The 19,830-nt window shown below is 42.3% G+C and overlaps 1 protein-coding gene across 2 annotated transcripts in view; it reads left to right on the top strand.

Moving 5' to 3' along the window:
* DHTKD1 (dehydrogenase E1 and transketolase domain containing 1) overlaps positions 1 to 19,767 on the top strand; it is a 42,654-nt gene extending 22,887 nt beyond the window's left edge. Inside the window, exons 11-17 of one of the 2 annotated variants that reach the window (XM_039519429.1) lie at positions 4,910 to 5,060; positions 8,852 to 8,958; positions 11,075 to 11,239; positions 12,094 to 12,176; positions 13,464 to 13,633; positions 14,501 to 14,586; positions 18,721 to 19,767. In XM_039519429.1, coding sequence (XP_039375363.1) covers positions 4,910 to 5,060; positions 8,852 to 8,958; positions 11,075 to 11,239; positions 12,094 to 12,176; positions 13,464 to 13,633; positions 14,501 to 14,586; positions 18,721 to 18,801 — 843 coding nt within the window. In that variant the 3' untranslated portion in view covers positions 18,802 to 19,767. Of the gene's footprint in view, positions 1 to 4,909; positions 5,061 to 8,851; positions 8,959 to 11,074; positions 11,240 to 12,093; positions 12,177 to 13,463; positions 13,634 to 14,500; positions 14,587 to 16,621; positions 17,199 to 18,720 lie in introns of those variants that run through there. The other variant, XM_039519428.1, reaches the window with a different exon arrangement.
* Positions 19,768 to 19,830: the final 63 nt, after the last annotated feature.

Raw genomic sequence — 19,830 nt, 5'->3', positions numbered from 1 at the left:
TTTGGGAAGCAAAACTTACTTCTCAAAGGTGGATAACTTGCCATTCTATAAATGGGGAGCCTGAGCCTCAGAAATGAATTGGGTTGCCCAAGGTCACACAATAGGCCAAAGTGAGAGTTGGGAATAGAAAGAACAATTACTTACCTTATAGTAACTGTGGTTCTTCAAGATGTGTTGTCCCTGTGGATTCCACTTTCAGTGCACCTGCACTCCCATGCCTATGAGATCAGATTATTTTGGCCAGTAGTGTCTGTTGGAGCAATGCTTGTGCCCGAGATGTCTTCGTGCACCCCCCACCCTGCAAAACGAGGTCATAATTAAGGTTATGTTTATGTCACGGAGGTCATGGAAGTCACGGAATCCATGACTTTCAGAGACCTCTGTGACATTCTCCACTTCAGCCCCTGGGGCTGCAGGACTCAGGAGCTGGCGGCCAGCGGGGAGCTAGCAGGGTTTGGGCAATGGTGGCAGTGGGTGACTTTGCATGGTGGGTGGGGGATGCCTCGGGTGAGCGGCTGGGTTGTCCCGTTTTTTCTCTTTGGGAAATATGGTCACTCTGCAGCTTCCAGCTGCCACAGGCAGAGGGGAAACCCCACAGCTCCCAGCCACCACCATGGCGGGGAAACCATGGAGCCACAGCAGCAGAAGTCACAGACAGGTCACGGCTTCTGTGAATTTTTGTTTATTGCTCGTGACCTGTCCATGACTTTTACTAAAAATAACCAGGACAGAATCTTGGCCTTAGTCACAATAGAAGGCATGGCCCCACCTATCCCTCAGTTCCTTTGCTGGAGCAGAATGTCAGAAGTATGACTCTAGTAGCTGGGAAGGAGGGTGGTATGTAGACTCCATGTGGACAAACAGATCTCCAAGAAACTTACCTTACATTAACTTGCAGTTGTTCATTCTTCAAGTGATTGTCCACATAGACTTTACTTTTGGTGACTAACAGTTATATGTTTGGTTGGAGTGGGGTAGTAGGAGTCCCAGTTAAGCAAGGATGGTAGCACAGCCCTACCAAAAGAGATCTAATCCGAAAGCCTCTACCACAGAGTAGTGTCCACTGCATGTGTCACATAACTGCCTTGCAGATTTCCAGAATAGGGACACTCTTCAAACAGGCAGCAGAGGCTACCTGAGCTGTAGTGGAATAAGTTCCAATATAGCCAAATGGATCTAGCCTGGTTAATTCATAACATGTCCTCATGCGGATAGATTATCCCTAAGGGGATATTGCCTGCCCATTAATGCTTTCTGCAAAGGCTACAAACAGTCTAGGTGTGTTCCTGGACGGTTTTGTCTTAATACATCAAGTGTTACATTCTCTGGGGTGCAGGAAGTTTTGGGGAAGAAAACTAGGAGTTGGCGAATATAAATTGGTTTGCATGGAATTCTGAAACAATTTTGGGCAAGAACTTGAGCTGAGACCTGAGAGTAACTTTATCCTTAGGAAATACTGGGTAAGGGGGCCCACCCTGAAGGCCTGAATCTCTCCTATCCTTTGAGCTAATGTAATGGCTATTAAAGGCAGTATTCATAGATTGTGGTAAATGGAATAGGTGGCTAAGGACTCAGATGGGGAATCCATCAACTCTGCTAATACTATATTGAGGTCCCAAGAGGGAGAGAGCGCCCAAACTGAGGGGGGGGAAAACCTGAATAAGGCCCTTAAGGAGTCTTGCCACAGGAGAGTGGAAAACAGTATGGCCCTGAATAGGAGGGCAGTGTGCAGATGTAGCTGCTAGGTGGTGCTGATACAGTCTAGATTGTTTCAGGGCTAGTAAATAGCCCAGTATTGCTGAAATGATTGTAGTCCGGTAAGACAGCTAGTGCTGAGATGCCTAGATAGACAACCTCTTCCACTTAAAAAGCAAAGTCGGCTTGAGGCTTTCCTGCTTTAGAGAAGAATTTTCTGAACTTTATCTAAGCAGCTAATTTCAATGGGTGTCATGTAGCCAGCATCAGGTGTAACAGTGCTGGGTCCAGGGGCAGGATCTAACAACTGTTCTGAATGACTGCTAGGTTGAGCAGGTAAGGTGATCAGGGGCTGAACTCAGAGATTGTCAGATCCAAATAACGGAACTATCCAGCACATGCTGGAGCTATCATGATTCAGAGTTTGAGACCAGAAAGGACTTTTAGATTATCTAGTATGACCTATATAGCACAGGCCATTAATGTTTCACTCCATTACCCCTGTACTAAGCCAAATAACTAGTGTTTGAGTGAAGCACATCCTCCAGAAAAGCATTCAGTCTTATAAGAAGACATCAAGAGAGGGAGGATCCACCACTTACCTTGATTGTTTGTTCCAATGGTTTATCACTCACTGTTTAAAAAGAAGAAAAAATTGTACCTAATTTGAATTTGTCTGGCTTCAGCTTCCATCTGTTGGTTCTTATTTTGTTTTAGTATTCAGTATTTTCTCCATATGAAGGTACTTACATACTGTAATCAATTCACCTCTCAATCTTCGTTTTGATAAACTAAACAGACTTTTATAGAGCTCAATCACTGTAATAATTAGTCCAGTGTCTTGTCTTGGTTTCCTCAGAACCCTTGGTATTGTGGGAATTGGCACAAAGGCATACATCAATCCCAGAGTACTAGGGATATGAGGGGTATCTGTCAAAGTCTGGGCTAAAACCCCCTCTAGAACAGAATGTTTGACACCTGTTGTTCTGGAGTGGGAAATAGATCTGTTCCTGGGAATTCCCACTTGCAAAAGGCATTCTGTAGGACTGAGTCTCTCAGAACAGTCTGCTGGGTTGTTCTCCTAATGTGTTTTGAAGGCAGGAAAGGTGCAGAGCCACTGGTGAGACCATCATGCTCTCCTATCTATTGGCATAATGTGTGATTGTGGTGTTATCTGTCAACACTTAGATTATGGATCTATGAAGAAGAGGTAGGGACACTTTTTGCATGGAAGGCAGATGGCTTTGAGCTCTAGGATGCTTATGTGGAGATGAGCTTCCTGAAGGGACCATGGGCCTTGAGTTCAGAGATGATCTAGGGGAATTCTCCATCCCTCAGTGGGAGATCTGTCATCAGAGTCTTGGTAGGCAGAGGTGCAGAGAATCTTTGCATACCTAAAAATGCTTTTTTCACCAGATTAACAAAAAGACTTGAGTCCGCAACCATCATTTCCATGTGACTGGGTAGATACACTAATTTCAGCCACCCTTGCATGGAGGATAGGGGAATTCTGGCAAACTGTGTCACACAGCCATGAGACCATGTGTCACGGAAGTCTGAGGCATGCTCTTACTGATGTGCTTTGGTGAGGTTTACTATTGTCAAGAATCTTTCTGTGGAAGGTAAACTCTCGCTGACCTGGAATCTAGCACTGCTCCTATGCACTGTGTGCTTTGAGTCTGAATTAGTGTGGACTTCTTTCTGTTGGCTGTCAGGGCCCATGAAGTAAAGATCTTTAAAGTTACTTGGATCGAAGCGGTCATCTGTGGGGTTTATCTTCCTCAAACTAGCCAGTCTTTGAGGTGTGTGTAGACCTGACTTCCCTGCCTCTTTAGGTGAGCTGCCACAACTGCCAAGCCCTTCCTAAATACCTCTGATGCTGTGGAGAGACCAGAGGTCACTATCCTGTACTAATAATAAAATGATCCTGCTAGAAATCTGAGGTATTTTGTCTGGTCTGCATGAATAGATTAGTGGAAAGATGGCTCTTGACCTGCAAGACCACTGAATCGGTCTTGAGGATCTAACAAGGGAATTATGGAGGTGGTGGCATCTGAGGATACTGGGTACTAATGGAGAGGGAATGACCAGATGACTATGGTTGAGCTCTGACCTTTTTCTCTCTCTGTGAGGAGGCTTGTACTGTGCTCTCACGTAGCAGCTTCAGGTGGGCTTCTCTAGCTTTTCTGAGTTCTCTTAAAGAAGGGGCAACATATGGAGCCTCGCTCGGGGCTGTATCCCTCTCCTAGGCAAAGCAGGCACCAGAAGTGTGTGTTGTCATGGCATCGAAGTTTTGCATGAGAGACATGTCTTGAATCCCAGATATTTAGCTTTTGCCATGTTATTAGCACCCCTGAATGGGAGGATGGGTGTAGTCTAGCCTAACTGAAACTTACTCAAGAAAAATTATGGACACACATTACAATATAATGTCATTTGTTTTTTTGACAACCGGCACTAACAAACAACTAAGTAGTAGGACACTAACTATACTAGCACAACGTGCAGTGAAGAAGACAGACTCTGTGAGGGTTCAGTCTCGCTGCCATGGGCAGTAAGAAGGACCTGAGGAATGGTTGGGGCCCATTCTGCCTTTTATGTGCTTGGGTGGTAGTGGGAGTAAAGAGGACATGTAGAATGCAGATGCTGCTCCAACAGACACCACTGGCCACAAGAATCCAATTTTATGCGCACAGGGCATGTGCACATCCGGAGTTGAATCCATGTGGACAGTCACTTGAAGAGCCCAGGTTTGCAGAATTCCAGTTCACTTCTCTAATAACTGGGATGGGTGAATTGCGTTGTGGGTTTTTTTGTTTTAACAACTTGTTGCCATAGAAGTGACTGCAGGTGAAAAGAATTGTGGCCTGACTTACAGGGAGCAGGTCGATAATAGTGTCAATTCAGCAACTCGTTCAACTCAAGCTCCTAGTTGATTATTTTATTGTGGATAGTTGAGAAAGAGGGGTTCTGTTTGGTTTTTTTTTTTGGGAGGAGATCAGCTGTGGAGGTGAATGAGACTATGAAGTAGCCTTGTAGCTTTCTCCCGCAATTCCCCCCTCCCCCCTCAAAAGTGATTTGTGAATGCCTCTTACCTAGGAATGTGCCTGCCAAACATTCCTATCATAGGCATGCTTTGATTCTGAAAAACAGAGTCAAATTCAAACATCTTGTTTCACCCACCTACCTTTTCCAAATTCTCTTTCTTTGTTAGGTGAGCAATAGCCCCCTGTCTGAAGAAGCTGTGCTTGGTTTTGAGTATGGAATGAGTATTGAAAGCCCCAATTTACTGCCAATTTGGGAGGCCCAGTTTGGTGATTTCTTTAATGGAGCCCAGATAATATTTGACACTTTCATCTCTGGAGGTGAGTGGAACAAATTTATTAAAATAAAGTTATTTCTTACATGTGTTACAGAAATGCCTTTTTAACTAAAAGGCCCAATGCTCACGGCAAGCAATTCTGTATCTTTGTATCATGTATAAGCCATCTATTTGGGTAATCTGGCTATAGTACTTGTATGGCCCCAATTACTGTTATGTCTGAGCACCTCACAGTCTTTGTTGTATTTACCCTCACAATACCTCTGAAGTAGGGCAGTACTATTCTCCCCATTTTACAGATGGGGAAACTGAGGCACAGAGATTAAATTACTTCCCCAAGGTCAACTGGGAAGTCCATGGAGGAGCATTGACTTGAAACCAGGTCCCCAGAGACTCATGCTAAATCCCTAACCACTGCATCATCCTTCCAGTGCTACCAGGTTGTTGGGTTTGGGTTTTTTTTTTCTTTTTTTGACTTGGACTTTTTCATAGCATGATCTAGTCCTGCTTCCTGAATGAACAGCAGTCTGTGATGATGGGATCCAGTCACTGAGTCTCATGTGCTGCTAAGCACTGTTCCTAGCTCTGGGTCACTTAGGGGCACCCCCAGGCACAGACTGAGACATTCTGCTCTGGACACCCAGAACTGTAAGCCCCTGTGTTACCCTACTGCCTCAGCAAGCGAGAGCTCCACTGCTGCTGCTGCTAAGCTGCGTATCTGCTCCCTGACACTCCAGCCTATCTGCCTTGCCAGGAAACTCCTTGACACTCTGCCAGTCTAAACCTTGCCTTGACGTTAATAGTGAACTTCAATTCCCAAGTTCCCCAGAGACATCTTCCTGCCAGTTCCAGCCCCTCTCACTGGACACTCACAGCAAACTTAATTTCTGTCTCCAAAGAGACAGAGTACGTACCAGCCTGTTAGTTTAGCTAAAGACTCACACTTTATTTTAATATAACAGCACTGAGATGGTTTATGGTAAAACTAAATAAGTTTATTAACAAAAAACAGAGGTTTAAGTGATACTAAGTAAGAGAAAAAGACAGGTATGGTTACAAGCAAAACAAAACATGCTTTCTGGGGGATAAAATTTAATTTTAGTAAGTTACAATCTTTGCCTAAGCAGTTTTCTCACTTACATAAAGTTACCGACATCTCTAGCCTTCCTGGTCTGGGGATCCAACTTTCACAGGCTCAGAAGGTGCTGTTCCCCATGTCCCCTAGGTGATGGATCACTAAAGGTGTGGGGGTTTTTTTTGTTTTCCCCCCCTCCCCTTATTACCCAAAATCCGTTGTCTGGGTTCAAGAGCCCGGAAGGCTTCCTCGGGTGCAGATTCTGTTCCCTGGCATGATCGCCAAACTGTTGTCTATGCTGCTTGTTGGCTTGATAACTTTGTTAGCCTTTATATATAAATGTAGTTTCATTGTCCTGTACCTGTAGCCAAGCCGGTCAGACAGGTAGGTACATATTCCTTTGTCTAGGACAGGCTGGGTTCATGCACTGCCTCCCGAACATATTTCCAGAACACATCTCTTTGTACACAACCCTTACATGCTTCACACAATGATTTTCAGGACCACCATGGCATCAGTTTACATATATCATACATGATACCTTTTTAGATACATATTATGACAAGTGTGTTGGAGGCAAAAAGTGTATCAGGCTTGCTATGGGGGGGCCCTCTGACAGTTGGCACTGAAAGGATAAAACGGTTATACAGATCCCATGTTTGACATCCTCCTTGAGCTGTAGGACCCCACATTCTTGCTACCTAGCCTTTGGAACTAGGGGGCTCGGGAAGTCCAAAGCACAAGTTGCTTGGACCGATTGCCCCTCAAAGACCACTTGGCTGTGGGAGCTCTGGTTGCTAGTTACCACTTTCAGGGACAATGTAGCAGTAAAGCAAGGAAAGCAAAGGCTTAGCAAAGGGTTCCTTGCAAGCACACGCTTTTGAAAAGCAGAAGAATTATAGGTCTGTGGGGAAAACCACAAACTCCTGAACACAATCCTCCTTAGTCTGATTTTTTTTGCCTCCTGTTGTGACTCTCTGGGTCAGATACAAGTCCTTAGGGGAGGCAAAGTCCATCCTGCCTCCACTCCTTCCGGGTCTTTTGTTTCTGGTGAGGGAAGGGCTTTGTTGGCTTAGAAAGCAAGCTGCCTTTTTAACAGTCCCTGCCGCCTCTGGGTCAGGTGGTCAAGCAGAGAAACTGCAATTCCCTCAGCTGTGTGCTTGGGGGAGGGGTATCCATCCCACCCTCTTCTCTGACCTGACAGGTTTCTGTGAAGAAAGAGCCCATTCAAGGTTAAAGGCTCTGCTGGCAGAAATCCCATTGTTGAAGTAGGGGAGAGTTCTTCATTGTTGATGGCCTGTGAATGCTCTGGCACAGCTTTCCAAACGTAAACGCTCCACTATGTGTCAAATTTCTGCTACAAAATGGCTACACAATGTCTGTTACCATTACAAATGGAATTTACAACCAGACACAGAGAGAGAGATAAACTGGACATAGATTTAATATATATATTAATTGTACACACACCACGAACTATCTATCACAGACTTCAGTTTCTGTTGGAAAGAAGGAATTGTCTGAGTTGTAAATTTTGTCCAGCACACTAGACTTAATCTGAGATGGCACTTTAATTGACATAGTTCCCAGGAAACTGGCAAACTAAGAATAGGAATCAAGAGTGGTAGCCATGTGTGTCTATATCAGCAAAAAGAACAAGGCATACTTGTGGCACTTGAGACTAACACATTTATTTGGGCATAAGCTTTCATGGGCTAAAACCCACTTCATCGGATTCATGCAGTGGAAAATACGGTAGGAAGATAGATAGATATAGATATAGATACACACACACACACAGAGAGAGAACATGAAAAAATGTGTTGCCATACTATAACGAGACCAATCAATTACAAAATGTTTTCTCCTGCTGATAATAGCCCACCTTAATTGATTAGTCTCATTATAGTTGGTATGGCAACACCCATTTTTTCATGGTGTGTGTGTATGTATATGTGTGTGTATGTATGTATATGTATATATCTTCCTACTGTATGTTCCACTGCATGTCTCTGAAGTGGGTTTTAGCCCACGAAAGCTTATGCCCAAATAAATGTTAGTCTCTTAGGTGCCACAAGTACTCCTCGTTCTTTTTGAGACTAGGAAATGATCCTTAAGCAGGACAGTGTTAGCATACACTCTGCTTCGGATGGACACATTTCAACAGTGGCAACTGATTAAGAAATGACTTACTAGAGGTTAAATAGGTATGAAATGCTCAGCGCTGGTATTTTGATATAGAAGCCTGTCTCCAAATAAATATTTAAAAAGATGGCATGCAGTGAATCACTTTTATTCAGTATGTTTTGTTGAACTTTAAATGTTCTTGGATTTTTTTAAGAGGCTTTTAATTGAACACCTGCCTAATCAGGATGACACTGTCCAGTTCAGAGGATTCTACTGTAACTTTTGGTGCAATTTTTAAAACCAAATTTAGGATTTATAATTGAAACAGAGGAATTAGTGTCAGTACTGCAGACTTAGAATCCTCCTCAGAAGCAAGCGTCTCTGATTTACACAAAGGCTTCAGTGTCCTCAGAGACTTTCAGATAATCAAAGTAGTGAAATTCTGACAGTACAAAACTCCCACAGGAAGTTGCATAGTTTTGTTTAATTAAAGACAATATCTTGCTAGATATTTTTGTGTGTGTAAACCTTTGGGAGAGGATTTGCATAGACTTACCAAGTGACTCTGTATAATGTTGACTTATACTCTGTGTAACACTCTTCTCTCCTCCCTCCTGACCTTGCTTCTTTAGGTGAAGCTAAGTGGCTCCTGCAGAGCGGGATAGTCATTCTTCTTCCCCACGGCTATGAGGGTGCAGGCCCTGAACACTCTTCCTGCCGAATGGAACGTTTCTTACAGGTAGCTGGACACACCTGCCTGTATCATACCCTCTGTCAATGCATGTCAATGTCAGATGCTTCAGGAAGGCTGTTCTGTTAAAAGTTGATACATGCCTGTAGCACTTGCCAGTCAAATCAAGCAGTATAGATTGATTTAAATCAGCAAGTGGGAAGCCTAGATATAAATCATTAATTTTAATCTTGTTTTGCATTTGCCCTTTTTATTTTCCAAAGAGAGGTTGATTCTCATTGATTGGTAACCATTAAAACATGCTGATTTGCAACTAAATACAGCCTTTGCGCAAAATTTGATCCTTTTTTGATGCACTATATCTATACACATTTATTTAACTAATTGTATAAATAAAGAATCTGAATAAATGTAGGTTAATTTTTTACATTTTTATTATATTAGAAAATATTTTATTGTAATAGAAAATGCCTTTCTTATTTATTAGATGATTGTATTTTACTTTTTTGCAGTGTTGTTGTAGTTGTTAGTCCCAGTATATTAGAGATGTGTGTGGTAATATCCTTTATTGGACCAGCTTTTGTTGGTGAAACAGACAAATTTTCAAGCTTACACAGAGCTCTTCTTCTAAGCTTGTCTCCCTCACCAACAGAAATTGATTGTAAATTGAGGTAAAAGAAATTACCTCACCCATCTTGTCTCTAATTTTTTTACTTGTGACTTGTGGCAAGCTGCATTTCGATGAAAATTGAAATTGAGTTAAATGTATAAAAACAGCATGTAAAATTATTTTTCATTAAAGAAAACTTTCCTTATATATCAGTACATTTTATGAAAAAATGAGTTTATTGAAACGTGAATTCAGAACACTTTTTTTGAATTAGGTTTTATTTTTTAAAAGGAATTATTTGTACTGAACTGATTGTTTCTGGTGGTTATGTCCTTCCAGATTTTAGAACAATAGATCTTATCCTCTTGAACTTATTTTTTATTCATAAATTGGTAGATGAAAACAAACTTCCCTGTTCTTTTCAACTCCGAATTGATTTTTTCAACTTTGGATGGAACTAGTCATTGAATTGAACTGAACTAGTCAAATGAAGTAAATAACACGTTATCTTTGCACCAGAAGAAAAGGCTAATGTTGTCAAAAGCTAGTTTAAAACTTCAGGCAGAGAATTCCACAAGCTCAGTGGTTTGACTTTTCTGTAAAACTTTGGCAGTAAACATGCACTGCTTGAATATTTGATTCCATTTTAAATTATCTTAATAGATTATTGTAAGTTTAAGCCTTAATGTAGGTTGTCATCAGTTCAATTTTAATTTTAAATCAGTTTATTTTTTTTTTAAAATGTATTTTTTTAAGATAATGGATTTTTATCCACCTTGAATTAAAGGCTTGGCGTTGATGTTAGGTCTCTGCAAGATCATATAACCAAGGTGGTTGCTATGAAAAAGAAATGGCATGGATTGGGACAAAGGGTGATCATGTGCTTAAGGTGCAAGTCTGGAGACTGCAGTTCTATTCTAGGCTCTGAAACAAACTTTTCATATGTGATCTTAGATGAGCCATTTAACCAATCAGGAAACTGACCTTCAATGGGAACAATATTTACCTGCCATGTAGATGCGTTTTAAGGCTGAATTCACTAATGTTTGCAAAGGGACGTTGGGATCCTCTATTGGAAAGCACTTCAGAATTGCATATTATCATTTTGCCATTGTTGCTGTCTTAAAAACCGTTGCATTATAAATATTTTATTTTTAAAGGCTATAATACATCTTTGTGTAACTCCGTAAGTGCTTTACAAACTCACTAGGTGATTGCAGTGTGTGTGGGAGGTCTGGGATCAAATACAGAAGTTGTTGTTTAAAAGAGCCCATTTACACTTTTAAAAACAATAGAATCAAGGGTCCTGGTTACACCACAGTCAAAGCTTTTGTAGTTTACTTGAGATGTTAGCAATGTTTTATAAAAGAATTAGAGCGACTTTATTTGTTTATCGCCTTTTCCTGTAAATTGAGACCTTCAGCACATATTGGAGTGTATATCTGTTCCCTGTACAAACACCAGTGATTGTACCTCAGTCATTTGTGCTGTATCAAGCATGTTTGGTTGACAGCTTGCTTCTTGGTGAGGGATTATTTTGTTCTCCTTGCACAGATGTGTGACAGTGCAGAAGAGGGAGTTGATGGTGACAACGTGAACATGTCAGTTGTGCATCCAACCACCCCAGCACAGTATTTCCATTTGCTCCGTAGGCAGATGATCCGAAACTTCCGGAAACCTTTAATTGTTGCTTCTCCCAAAATGCTACTCAGATTTCCAGTAAGTAGAAACACTTTCTGCTAGGATTACTTTTAGTTTGCTTTTACCGTTCAAGACCTACTCTAAAACACACTGTTACATCAGTTTAAACTGGTTCAAACTTTGTGCATTGGCCTTCTCAAATATATTTAAACATGGCACATATTGGTTTAGTTTGCACCTGTAAACTTTGACAGTGCAAGCTAAGCCAATATAACAGTTTTACGCTGATATAAGTGTGTCCACACAGGTTTTTTTTACCATGTTGACACTACAGTGGTTTTCAAAAGGATTTTAGTTAAAATGGTATCTAATTTGACTTTCTCCACTTACGTTTGCTTTTTCCATTTCACTCATCTTAGATATTGAGACTACATTGGTGAGTTTCACTTCCCGGTTCTCATGCCATTAGCGAAATGTCCTACTATGTTCTGGCATTCAGTGTTGGCAAAGAATGTCGGGGGTTTTTTTGTTTTGTTTGTTTTTAATTCTTCCACCCTTTGCCCTTTCAAGAGGGTGAGAGGAAATCCTGGAAATCCAAAAAAAAAAAAAAGGATAACTCTTCATAATAGTTTCAGTAAAATTTTAATCTAAATCTGTGGGCTAAAATTTATTTGACAATGTCTCTTTAATCCCTTGGCATCAGCTGTTAATCAGTTTGATTGTAGCCATTGTTAATAATGAATGTTAGGCCAAGAAACTCAGAATCCCTATAAACAACTGACAGACAAACTTTTCTGATCAATAACAAGTAGTACCAGACTTGGGGGTGGGTGGGGTGGGGGTCTTCGGGATCATATTTTAATCATTATACAGCACGTTGATTTTTAGATTTGAAAACCACAAGTTAAATATCCTACTTTTTCCCCTCTTAGGGGGCAGTGTCAAATTTTCAAGAAATGGCCCCAGGGACAACATTCAAGCCTGTAATTGGTGATTTGTCAGTGGATCCTAACAGGTAACTTGATTCTTGTTTCTAATACTCACAGTTCGAAACAGCATGTAAGCATAATTGGCTGTAAAATAAGTTGGGTTTTTTTGCCTTTTTTTTTTCCCCCTTGAAAATTCGTTTCTGATAATTTTATGAAGGAAAAAATAAACAGGATCAGTAGGAGACCTAAGATAGAATTATAGGTCCTTTTATTCTCTTGTCACCTCTGTAAAACTTACTCCACTGATTTTATTAGTTAGCCCGGATTTACACCCCTATGGAGGGAGGGATAGCTCAGTGGTTTGAGCATTGGCCTGCTAAACCCAGGGTTGGGAGTTCAATCCTTGAGGGGGCCATTTAGGGAACTGGGGTAAAAATCTGTCTGGGGATTGGCCCTGCTTTGAGCAGGGGGTTGGACTAGATGATCTCCTGAGGTCCCTTCCAACCCTGATATTCTATGAAAATGAGGGCCGAATTAGGCCTGAAGGTTTTGCACTGCACATAAAGGAGATTGATCTAATCTTTAGGAAACGTGATCTCTGCATAGTTGATGGGCATATCTTACACCACCAGAAACTTCAGTACAACTGACAATTGGTAAAGAAGCCCCAGGAATGAAACAGCAGGAGTGGATAAGATATAATCATTGAGGCCTGAGCTCAGGTGTATTCAGAGAGCTTGAGTTTGATGGTTTATCTTGCTTCTGCCTATCATGTGCTTGACATTGACTAGTGCTGCTCATTCGTAAACAAATGAATCCCCCACTCTGCTTCTATTTTTATGAGAAAAATAATAGTTTTTGTTATTGCTCTTTGAACACTTCACATGCTGAAGTGAGGAGGCTGTAGAGATGAGAACCATGGCTGGAGCAGAGAACTATATTTCAAAAGTATGTTTTGTCTCTTTCCCTTCCTTAGGTAGGAATATTAAGAGCCCTATTTGGATAAGCTTCTATCTATAGTGATAGTAGCCAAAGTACCACCATAGAATCTGAATGACTCGAATCTTTAATGTATTTATCCCTAACACCCTATACGTTAGGCAAGTACTACTATCCATATCTAACAGATGGGAAACAGAAGCACAGAGACTAAGTGACTTGCCCAAGTCTGGGGTGGAGCAGGGATTTGATCCAAGACTGGGAACTTAATAGCTGGACAGTCCTTTCTCTTCTGCCCTCTTTTCTTTCTTTTGATCTGATAGTCAGCTCTTTGGCCTTGTCCAGATGTTAGGATTTAATGTATAACAAGTGGCCTTGTAAGTTCTCTCTTAAAATGCTGTACTTGAAAACCCCTCAATTTTTCTGCCTTTTAGCATCAGCCGAGTGGTGCTGTGTTCTGGCAAGCATTACTATGCTTTGATGAAACAGAGAGAGGCACTAGGAGAGAAGCAGCACAGTACTGCTATCGTCAGACTAGAAGAACTGTGTCCTTTCCCCCTGGAAGCTCTACAACAAGAGATGAACAAGTACAAAAATGCCAAAGGTCAGGCAGATCTTTATACTTTGCGTTTAACCTCTTTTAAAGTATTGAAACAAATCCATGGCCATCTAGGAACTCCACATGTTGCTGTTCCACATTGTTCTAGGATTAAAAGGCCTAGGTTTGGTTTTGTTTTGTTGTCCCTGTCTTCCCCCGCCCCGCCCCATAGATACAACTTTAGATCTGCAGCTTTAGAAACACAAGTCCTTATTACTTGCACCATAAGGGAATATACCGGTATGGAACCTCTGATGCAAATAAGCAGTTCTGAATCTATCCAGCAGAAGGCTGTGGTACAAATTGACTTGGTATTACAGTAGAACTTGGGAGCCCAGTTGAGTTTAGGTTCCCATTGTGCTAGGCCCTGTACAAACAGACTAAGACAATCCTTGCCCTAAAGAGCTTATTGATACAATGGTTTAATTTTACAATACATGCATTTAAACAAATATTGCAGATCAGTTAATTGGTGTTTTTCCTATTCATCACCTTTGTTGGACCCCTTGGCTTGGTGGGAGGGATATCCTTCAAAGCACATGGAAGTGTTCTCTGTAATGCAAGGATTTGGAGGTAGAGGAACAAAAGAAAATGGGAAGAATAATTTGTTCTTAAAATATGAATTTTTATCCACATTTATTTTCACCCCTAGCGGCAGCATTGTGTGGTTACAAAGTCAGTCCAGTCTAGTAATCCTCAGACTGAAGAGTGGTGCTTTTGCTGTCATAGCAGGACCATTGTAGATGGAATGGGAATATACATCTAAGAAAACTAGCTTAGAGGCTCATTAGTACCTATTTCTGTATTCAGTGAGAAGGTCAGTTGGTGTATATATGGAATATACAAACACATGGCTTCTTATCTTTCCCACAGATTTTATTTGGAGTCAGGAGGAGCCACAGAACATGGGTCCCTGGGCCTTCGTGTCACCAAGGTTTGAGAAGCAGTTGGGATGTAAGGTAAGGTTTACAATAATCTTTTTTTAAATTTATGTTTGAGTCTTTAGCTACTATATATATTTTGCTACCAGGAATTAGTAGTGATTTAGTTTAATGTTCTTAAATGTAAAACCCCTCAAATAAGTGTAATATTCCAACTTAGGCTATTATATATGTTAGAATAGTATCTAGTGGTCACAGATAGAATTGGGCCCGTAGTGTGAGGTGCTCTACGAACAGTGAGAAACCCTGCCCCAAAGAGTTTACGATATAGACAGACAAGATAAACAGGCCCAAGTAGTAGGGGCATAGGTGTCCATTTTAGGTGCCTAAGTCCAACATTTAGGTACCACTGGCATTCACAAAACTGCTGCGCAGCTGCCACCTAGTCATGTAGACTCCCTGATTTCCACCTCTGCAGTCCCTGAGGCCTCTGAATTTTAGCTGCTGTGCACAGGTGCCCAACTCCTGACATCGCCCAGCAGCTCAGTGCCCAAGCCCCAGTGGGATGCACAAACAAGGCGTTCCCCCACCTGTCTTGCCTTTGGGACCTGATTCAATAAAAAGCATGCCTAAACCCATATAGAATGGCTAGATGAGGTTGTCCCCGCCCGCCCATAAGGTTGCCAACCCTCCCGGTTTCGCCGGGAGTCTTCCAGAATCAGGCTCTATCTCCAGGAGGCTACTGAAGCCAAACTGGGAGATTTTAGGCAGCTTAAAAGTCCAGCAGGGCGAGGGGTGAAAGTAACTTAAGTACGCAGGGCGGCTGGGGTCCTGAGCAAGGTGTGGAGGGGGGGGGAGGGCGGAAGGGGCGGGGATGGGTCCAGACTCCCCCAGGCAGCCCTTCAGCCCAGCCCAGCCCAGCCCAGCCCATGCTGCCTGGGGTCTGGTGGCAATTTAAAGGGCCCAGGGCTCCCGGCCACCGCTAGTGCTACCTTGGGGCTCCAGCAGTGATTTAAAGGGCCAGAGCCCCGGGCCTTTTAAATTGCTGGGCCTGGGGAAGCTGCCTCTTTTGGCCCCTGTCATCAGCAGCTCTGCCAGTACAGTCAGCTGTGAACTGGCTTACTTTCACCTCTGAGCGGGGCTAAGGCAGGCTCCCTGCCTGCCCTGACTCTGTCCCACTCCCGCAAGTGGCCGGCATGTCCCTGCAGCCACTGGGCTGGGCAGGGTGTCTCCGTGTACCAACTCCACAGCTCCCATTGGCCAGGAACTGTGGCCAATGGGAGCTGCAGGGGTGGTGCCTACAGGCGGGGGCAGCATGCAAAGCCCCCTACTCCCTCCCCTCACGGACTGCAGGGAGATGCCGGCCGCTTCCAGGAGCAGTGCGGAGCCAGGGCAGGCAGGGAGCCTGCTTTAGCCCCACTGCGCCACTGATTGAGAGCCGCCCAAGGTAAGTGCTGCCTGGTTGGAGCCTGCACCCCTCCACCCCCTGCCTTATCCCTGAGCCCTCTCCCACACCCAGAGTCTGTACCCTGCACTCCCTTCTGCATCCCCAACCCCCTGCCCCAGCCCGGAGCCTGCTCCCCAGCCACAGGCTCAGCCCAGAGCCCCCTCCCATACTCCAAACCTCACGGCCCCAGGCCAGAGCCCGCACCCCTGCCCCAGCCTGGTGAAAGTGAGTGAGGGTGAGGGAGAGCAAACGATGGAAGGAGCGGGTGGAGTGAGCGGGGTGGTTAAGATCTGCTGAGGCACTTTTGCTCTCATTCTTGGAACTGAACTTTTCAGGACCTTATGGGTTCTCCACTGTGAAATCTCCTTGGGGTGGATTGTCACCTTTAATATTTTGGTCTTGGGGGGCATAGTTTACTCAGGCAGTCATCCCATTGTTGAGTTAGGGTGAAGCAGATACTTCTTGATTAGTAGAAGAACAGCAATAGCTTCCTGAATCATGTATATGTGGGACTCGAGGATCCAGTGTTTGTATTTCATTTATTTTGAGGCATTCAAGTGCCATGGTGATAATGGCATAGAATCATGTTAGTTAAATGAATAAAATAAATCTTAATCAGACATCAGTCTAAATCACTCCCCCCCCCTTCTTGAACTTTAATTGCAGCTCCATCTTGTGAGTAGACCTCCCTTACCCGCCCCAGCAGTGGGCATTGGAACACTACACCAGCAGCAACAGGAAGACCTCCTTGCCAAAACTTTTGTTTAAGGCCTCTCTACTTGGAAACCAGTTTCTTATCATATTTGTAAACTCCTTACAAGGAAAACCCCTTGGCCTTTTCATCCTAAAAAGGAAGAACAAATCAGGGACTGTTCTGGAAAGAGCAGACAGTTCTTTAAATGTACGGATGTAACAAAACCCATAATGACCTCAGCCTGTGTGTATTACGCAGAGGATAATTCTCACTGTCCTTTTTTGTATTTTTGTTTTTTTTTATTATTATATAAAAACAGATCTGCAGTGAGATGAGTCAGTTAACTGGGAAATCAAATGTTTCATTTATAAAGCATTATCCCACATAGCAGTACAAATCCATAGTTCTTTGATATTGTTCATTTCTGGGAAGTTTTCCCTTGACTTTAAATTTAGATTTTTAAACCTCAGTGGATGTTTAAGAATTGAATAATGCCTTCAACAATGGCATTTCTATAACAATAAAGTGTTTTTCATTGGTCTTTGAGAACCAGGTTTGATGGGTCTCAGTCCCTTTCTCTTTGAGTGGGCAGAGGTGGGGGAAAATACCACCACACTTAGGTTCCCTGATTGACAATTTCAGCTGAGAATTGAATGAGTCATGGACACAACTATCTTCTCACCCCTGAGCAACGCCTCTGTCAGGGTTGAAGCACAATGGCTGGGCAGTGTATGGGGGAAATGGCAGTGCTGGCTGCCTATGTTCTGTTTATTCTGAGGATAAACAGAGAGCTCTAGCCTCCAGGACTATGAAACCAGCACCTTTCTTCAACAAAAAATTCACTCACCCATTTTTAAAGAATTAACCATTGCTTTCTGAGATGTGATGTATCAAAATGGCTGTTTACCTTGTTCATTGCTGTTGCTCATATCCCAACACTCTTGAATATGAAACATCAGACATTTAGTGCATGTATTACTGTAATACAATATTAATTTTTCACCCTATATTTCCATTTCCAAGCCCTTTTCTATGCTGAATTCTGTAACTATTGCAATCTGAGATAACACATCTCTAACATGCAGCTGTCTGTTCTTAGTGGATGAGAAATGTTGCTGCAGTTCATTAGTTTAACTCTTGTCTTAGCTTTTGAAAAAGATTTGAATGGCAGAAATACATGCAGCGTAATACAAGTTCAAATTGGATTATTTGATATCTAGCATTTGGAACATTGAATAGCCCAGTTCTTTTTTAATGTAAAGGTTAAATGACCTCCTTTCGCTTTTTTGGCTGGCACTTAGAAAACTGTCAAATAATGCTATTGTAATATTTTGTTGAGCTCTTCAGTACTGTGACATAAGTTATGACATTTGCATAAGAAGTTCATTTTAACATTTTTTTTCCAGTAGAAATGTTTTTCAGAAATGAAGAGAATTTCTACTGAAAAATACATTAAGTGAGCTCCTAGGACATGGAGAGAAATCTTCAATTAGTGACATCTTATGTACTAAGTATAAAGTGCACACAAACATAAGAGATGTTGGACCAGATCATAATCCCCAAATCTGCACATGGATCTCACCCTTTTCATGTGGGTAGTGGGGTGATCCTCCATTGTACATTTGCCACCCAAGCCCTTGGAAGATGCTCTGTAGGGCTAAGATACACATGGTGGGGAGAGGTTAACAGCTCCAGGCAGGGATTTAGATTTAAAAATTTTTTTTTGTTTTCACTGAAACTTTTTTTTTCTGTTCAGTGGACTAGATTTTGGAGCCGTTACACTGGTGGGCACTAACATAAGTAGTCACATTGATTTTTAAAATGGAATTGCATTTATCTTAAACAAGCGTGTCAAACTAATTTTCAGAACACTCCTGTATGAGGCAGGTTTATTCTTCCATTTCATAGAAGTTAAGTGACCCTGCCTAACTCCACAGAGGGAATCTGTAGCAAGGCAGAGAATAGTATGCTGGAATTTGTGTCCAGAGTATACCTTTGTCAACAGTTGCTTAACATGTTACTTTGGCTGACAGAGTGCAGCAGGAGCTTATGTGACACTTTGTCTTCCTAGGGGGAGTACTTGTGGAACATTGTGTGGCATTTTCCTGAGGTTAATAGCAACACTAGCATTGGCCTTTCTGGTCGTCTTTAGGTATGCTGCATAGAGTAGTATTGCAACAGCAGATCTCAAACTTTTGCTAGTTATAATAGTCAGTATAAGCAGCCATATCTAGCGTTCTTTACATTCTATCTGTTAGGTTCTGGAGAATGTTAGGCATCTCTTAGTAAATGAGCTCCAAGAAAAAACAGAAAGTCATAGCTGGACCAGTGAGTCTCCAGTGTTGTGTAGTCTGCTGGCATCTACTCATTGTCCACAGCTGGGACCGAATGCAGAGTGTGTACTAACCTACTGCCTTCACTCAACAAACCCTATTTGAATTGGGGCACTTCAGAGTTCAGCCCTGTGGTATATTACCCCTTACTCCCCTGCTGTCTTTGCTCTCCTCTATTTAATACTGCATCAGTATAGCACTTGTCTTTCTCCCCCTTCCCTCCCCCAAAAAGTGGGCTCTACATAATCTCCTTCCTCTACCAAGTTGACAGTGATGTCTTGTCAATGACAAACTTGCAGACAGTTGCATGCATAAAGTCTAAACGCAGAGCTATGCCTAAGTCCCTACACTTCTCCTTGGGGGAACAGTCTCTGTTTATTGACCATCTTCCTATACTTTCCTCCCAGAAATTTTAGTTCTGTCCATTTCGGGGAATGAAGAGGATATGCTCTTATTTTCTATTCCTGTTTGACTTCATATGGTAGGGGTAGTACTGAAGCTTTAGAGCGGTGATGTAGGTTGATAGTTGTTTAAACCTGTGTAGGCATTGTTACATATTAGCACTCTACAACCACATAAAAAGACAACTCTCTCTTCCTTGAAAAGCTCAGTTTGACCAAAGAGACTCTCAAATAAGAGGAGAGAATGAAATACAACTCCTTTCCCCCCCCCCCCCTCACAAATTACTTGTCAATTTATATGTATATTTTGTCCTATTAAGCCCATTTGCATCTGCTGGAATCCTGTCTTTTTGAATTAAACTTGAACCCATTTGTTCTTTGTCACATTCTAGCTCTGCCCTAATTATTTATGCTTTTTGTAGTTAAAATGTTTAACCCTTTTCTTCC

The sequence above is a fragment of the Mauremys reevesii genome, linkage group 1 (assembly GCF_016161935.1).
Source record: "Mauremys reevesii isolate NIE-2019 linkage group 1, ASM1616193v1, whole genome shotgun sequence".
Taxonomy (NCBI): domain Eukaryota; kingdom Metazoa; phylum Chordata; order Testudines; family Geoemydidae; genus Mauremys; species Mauremys reevesii.
This window is presented reverse-complemented; position numbering and strand designations above follow the sequence as displayed.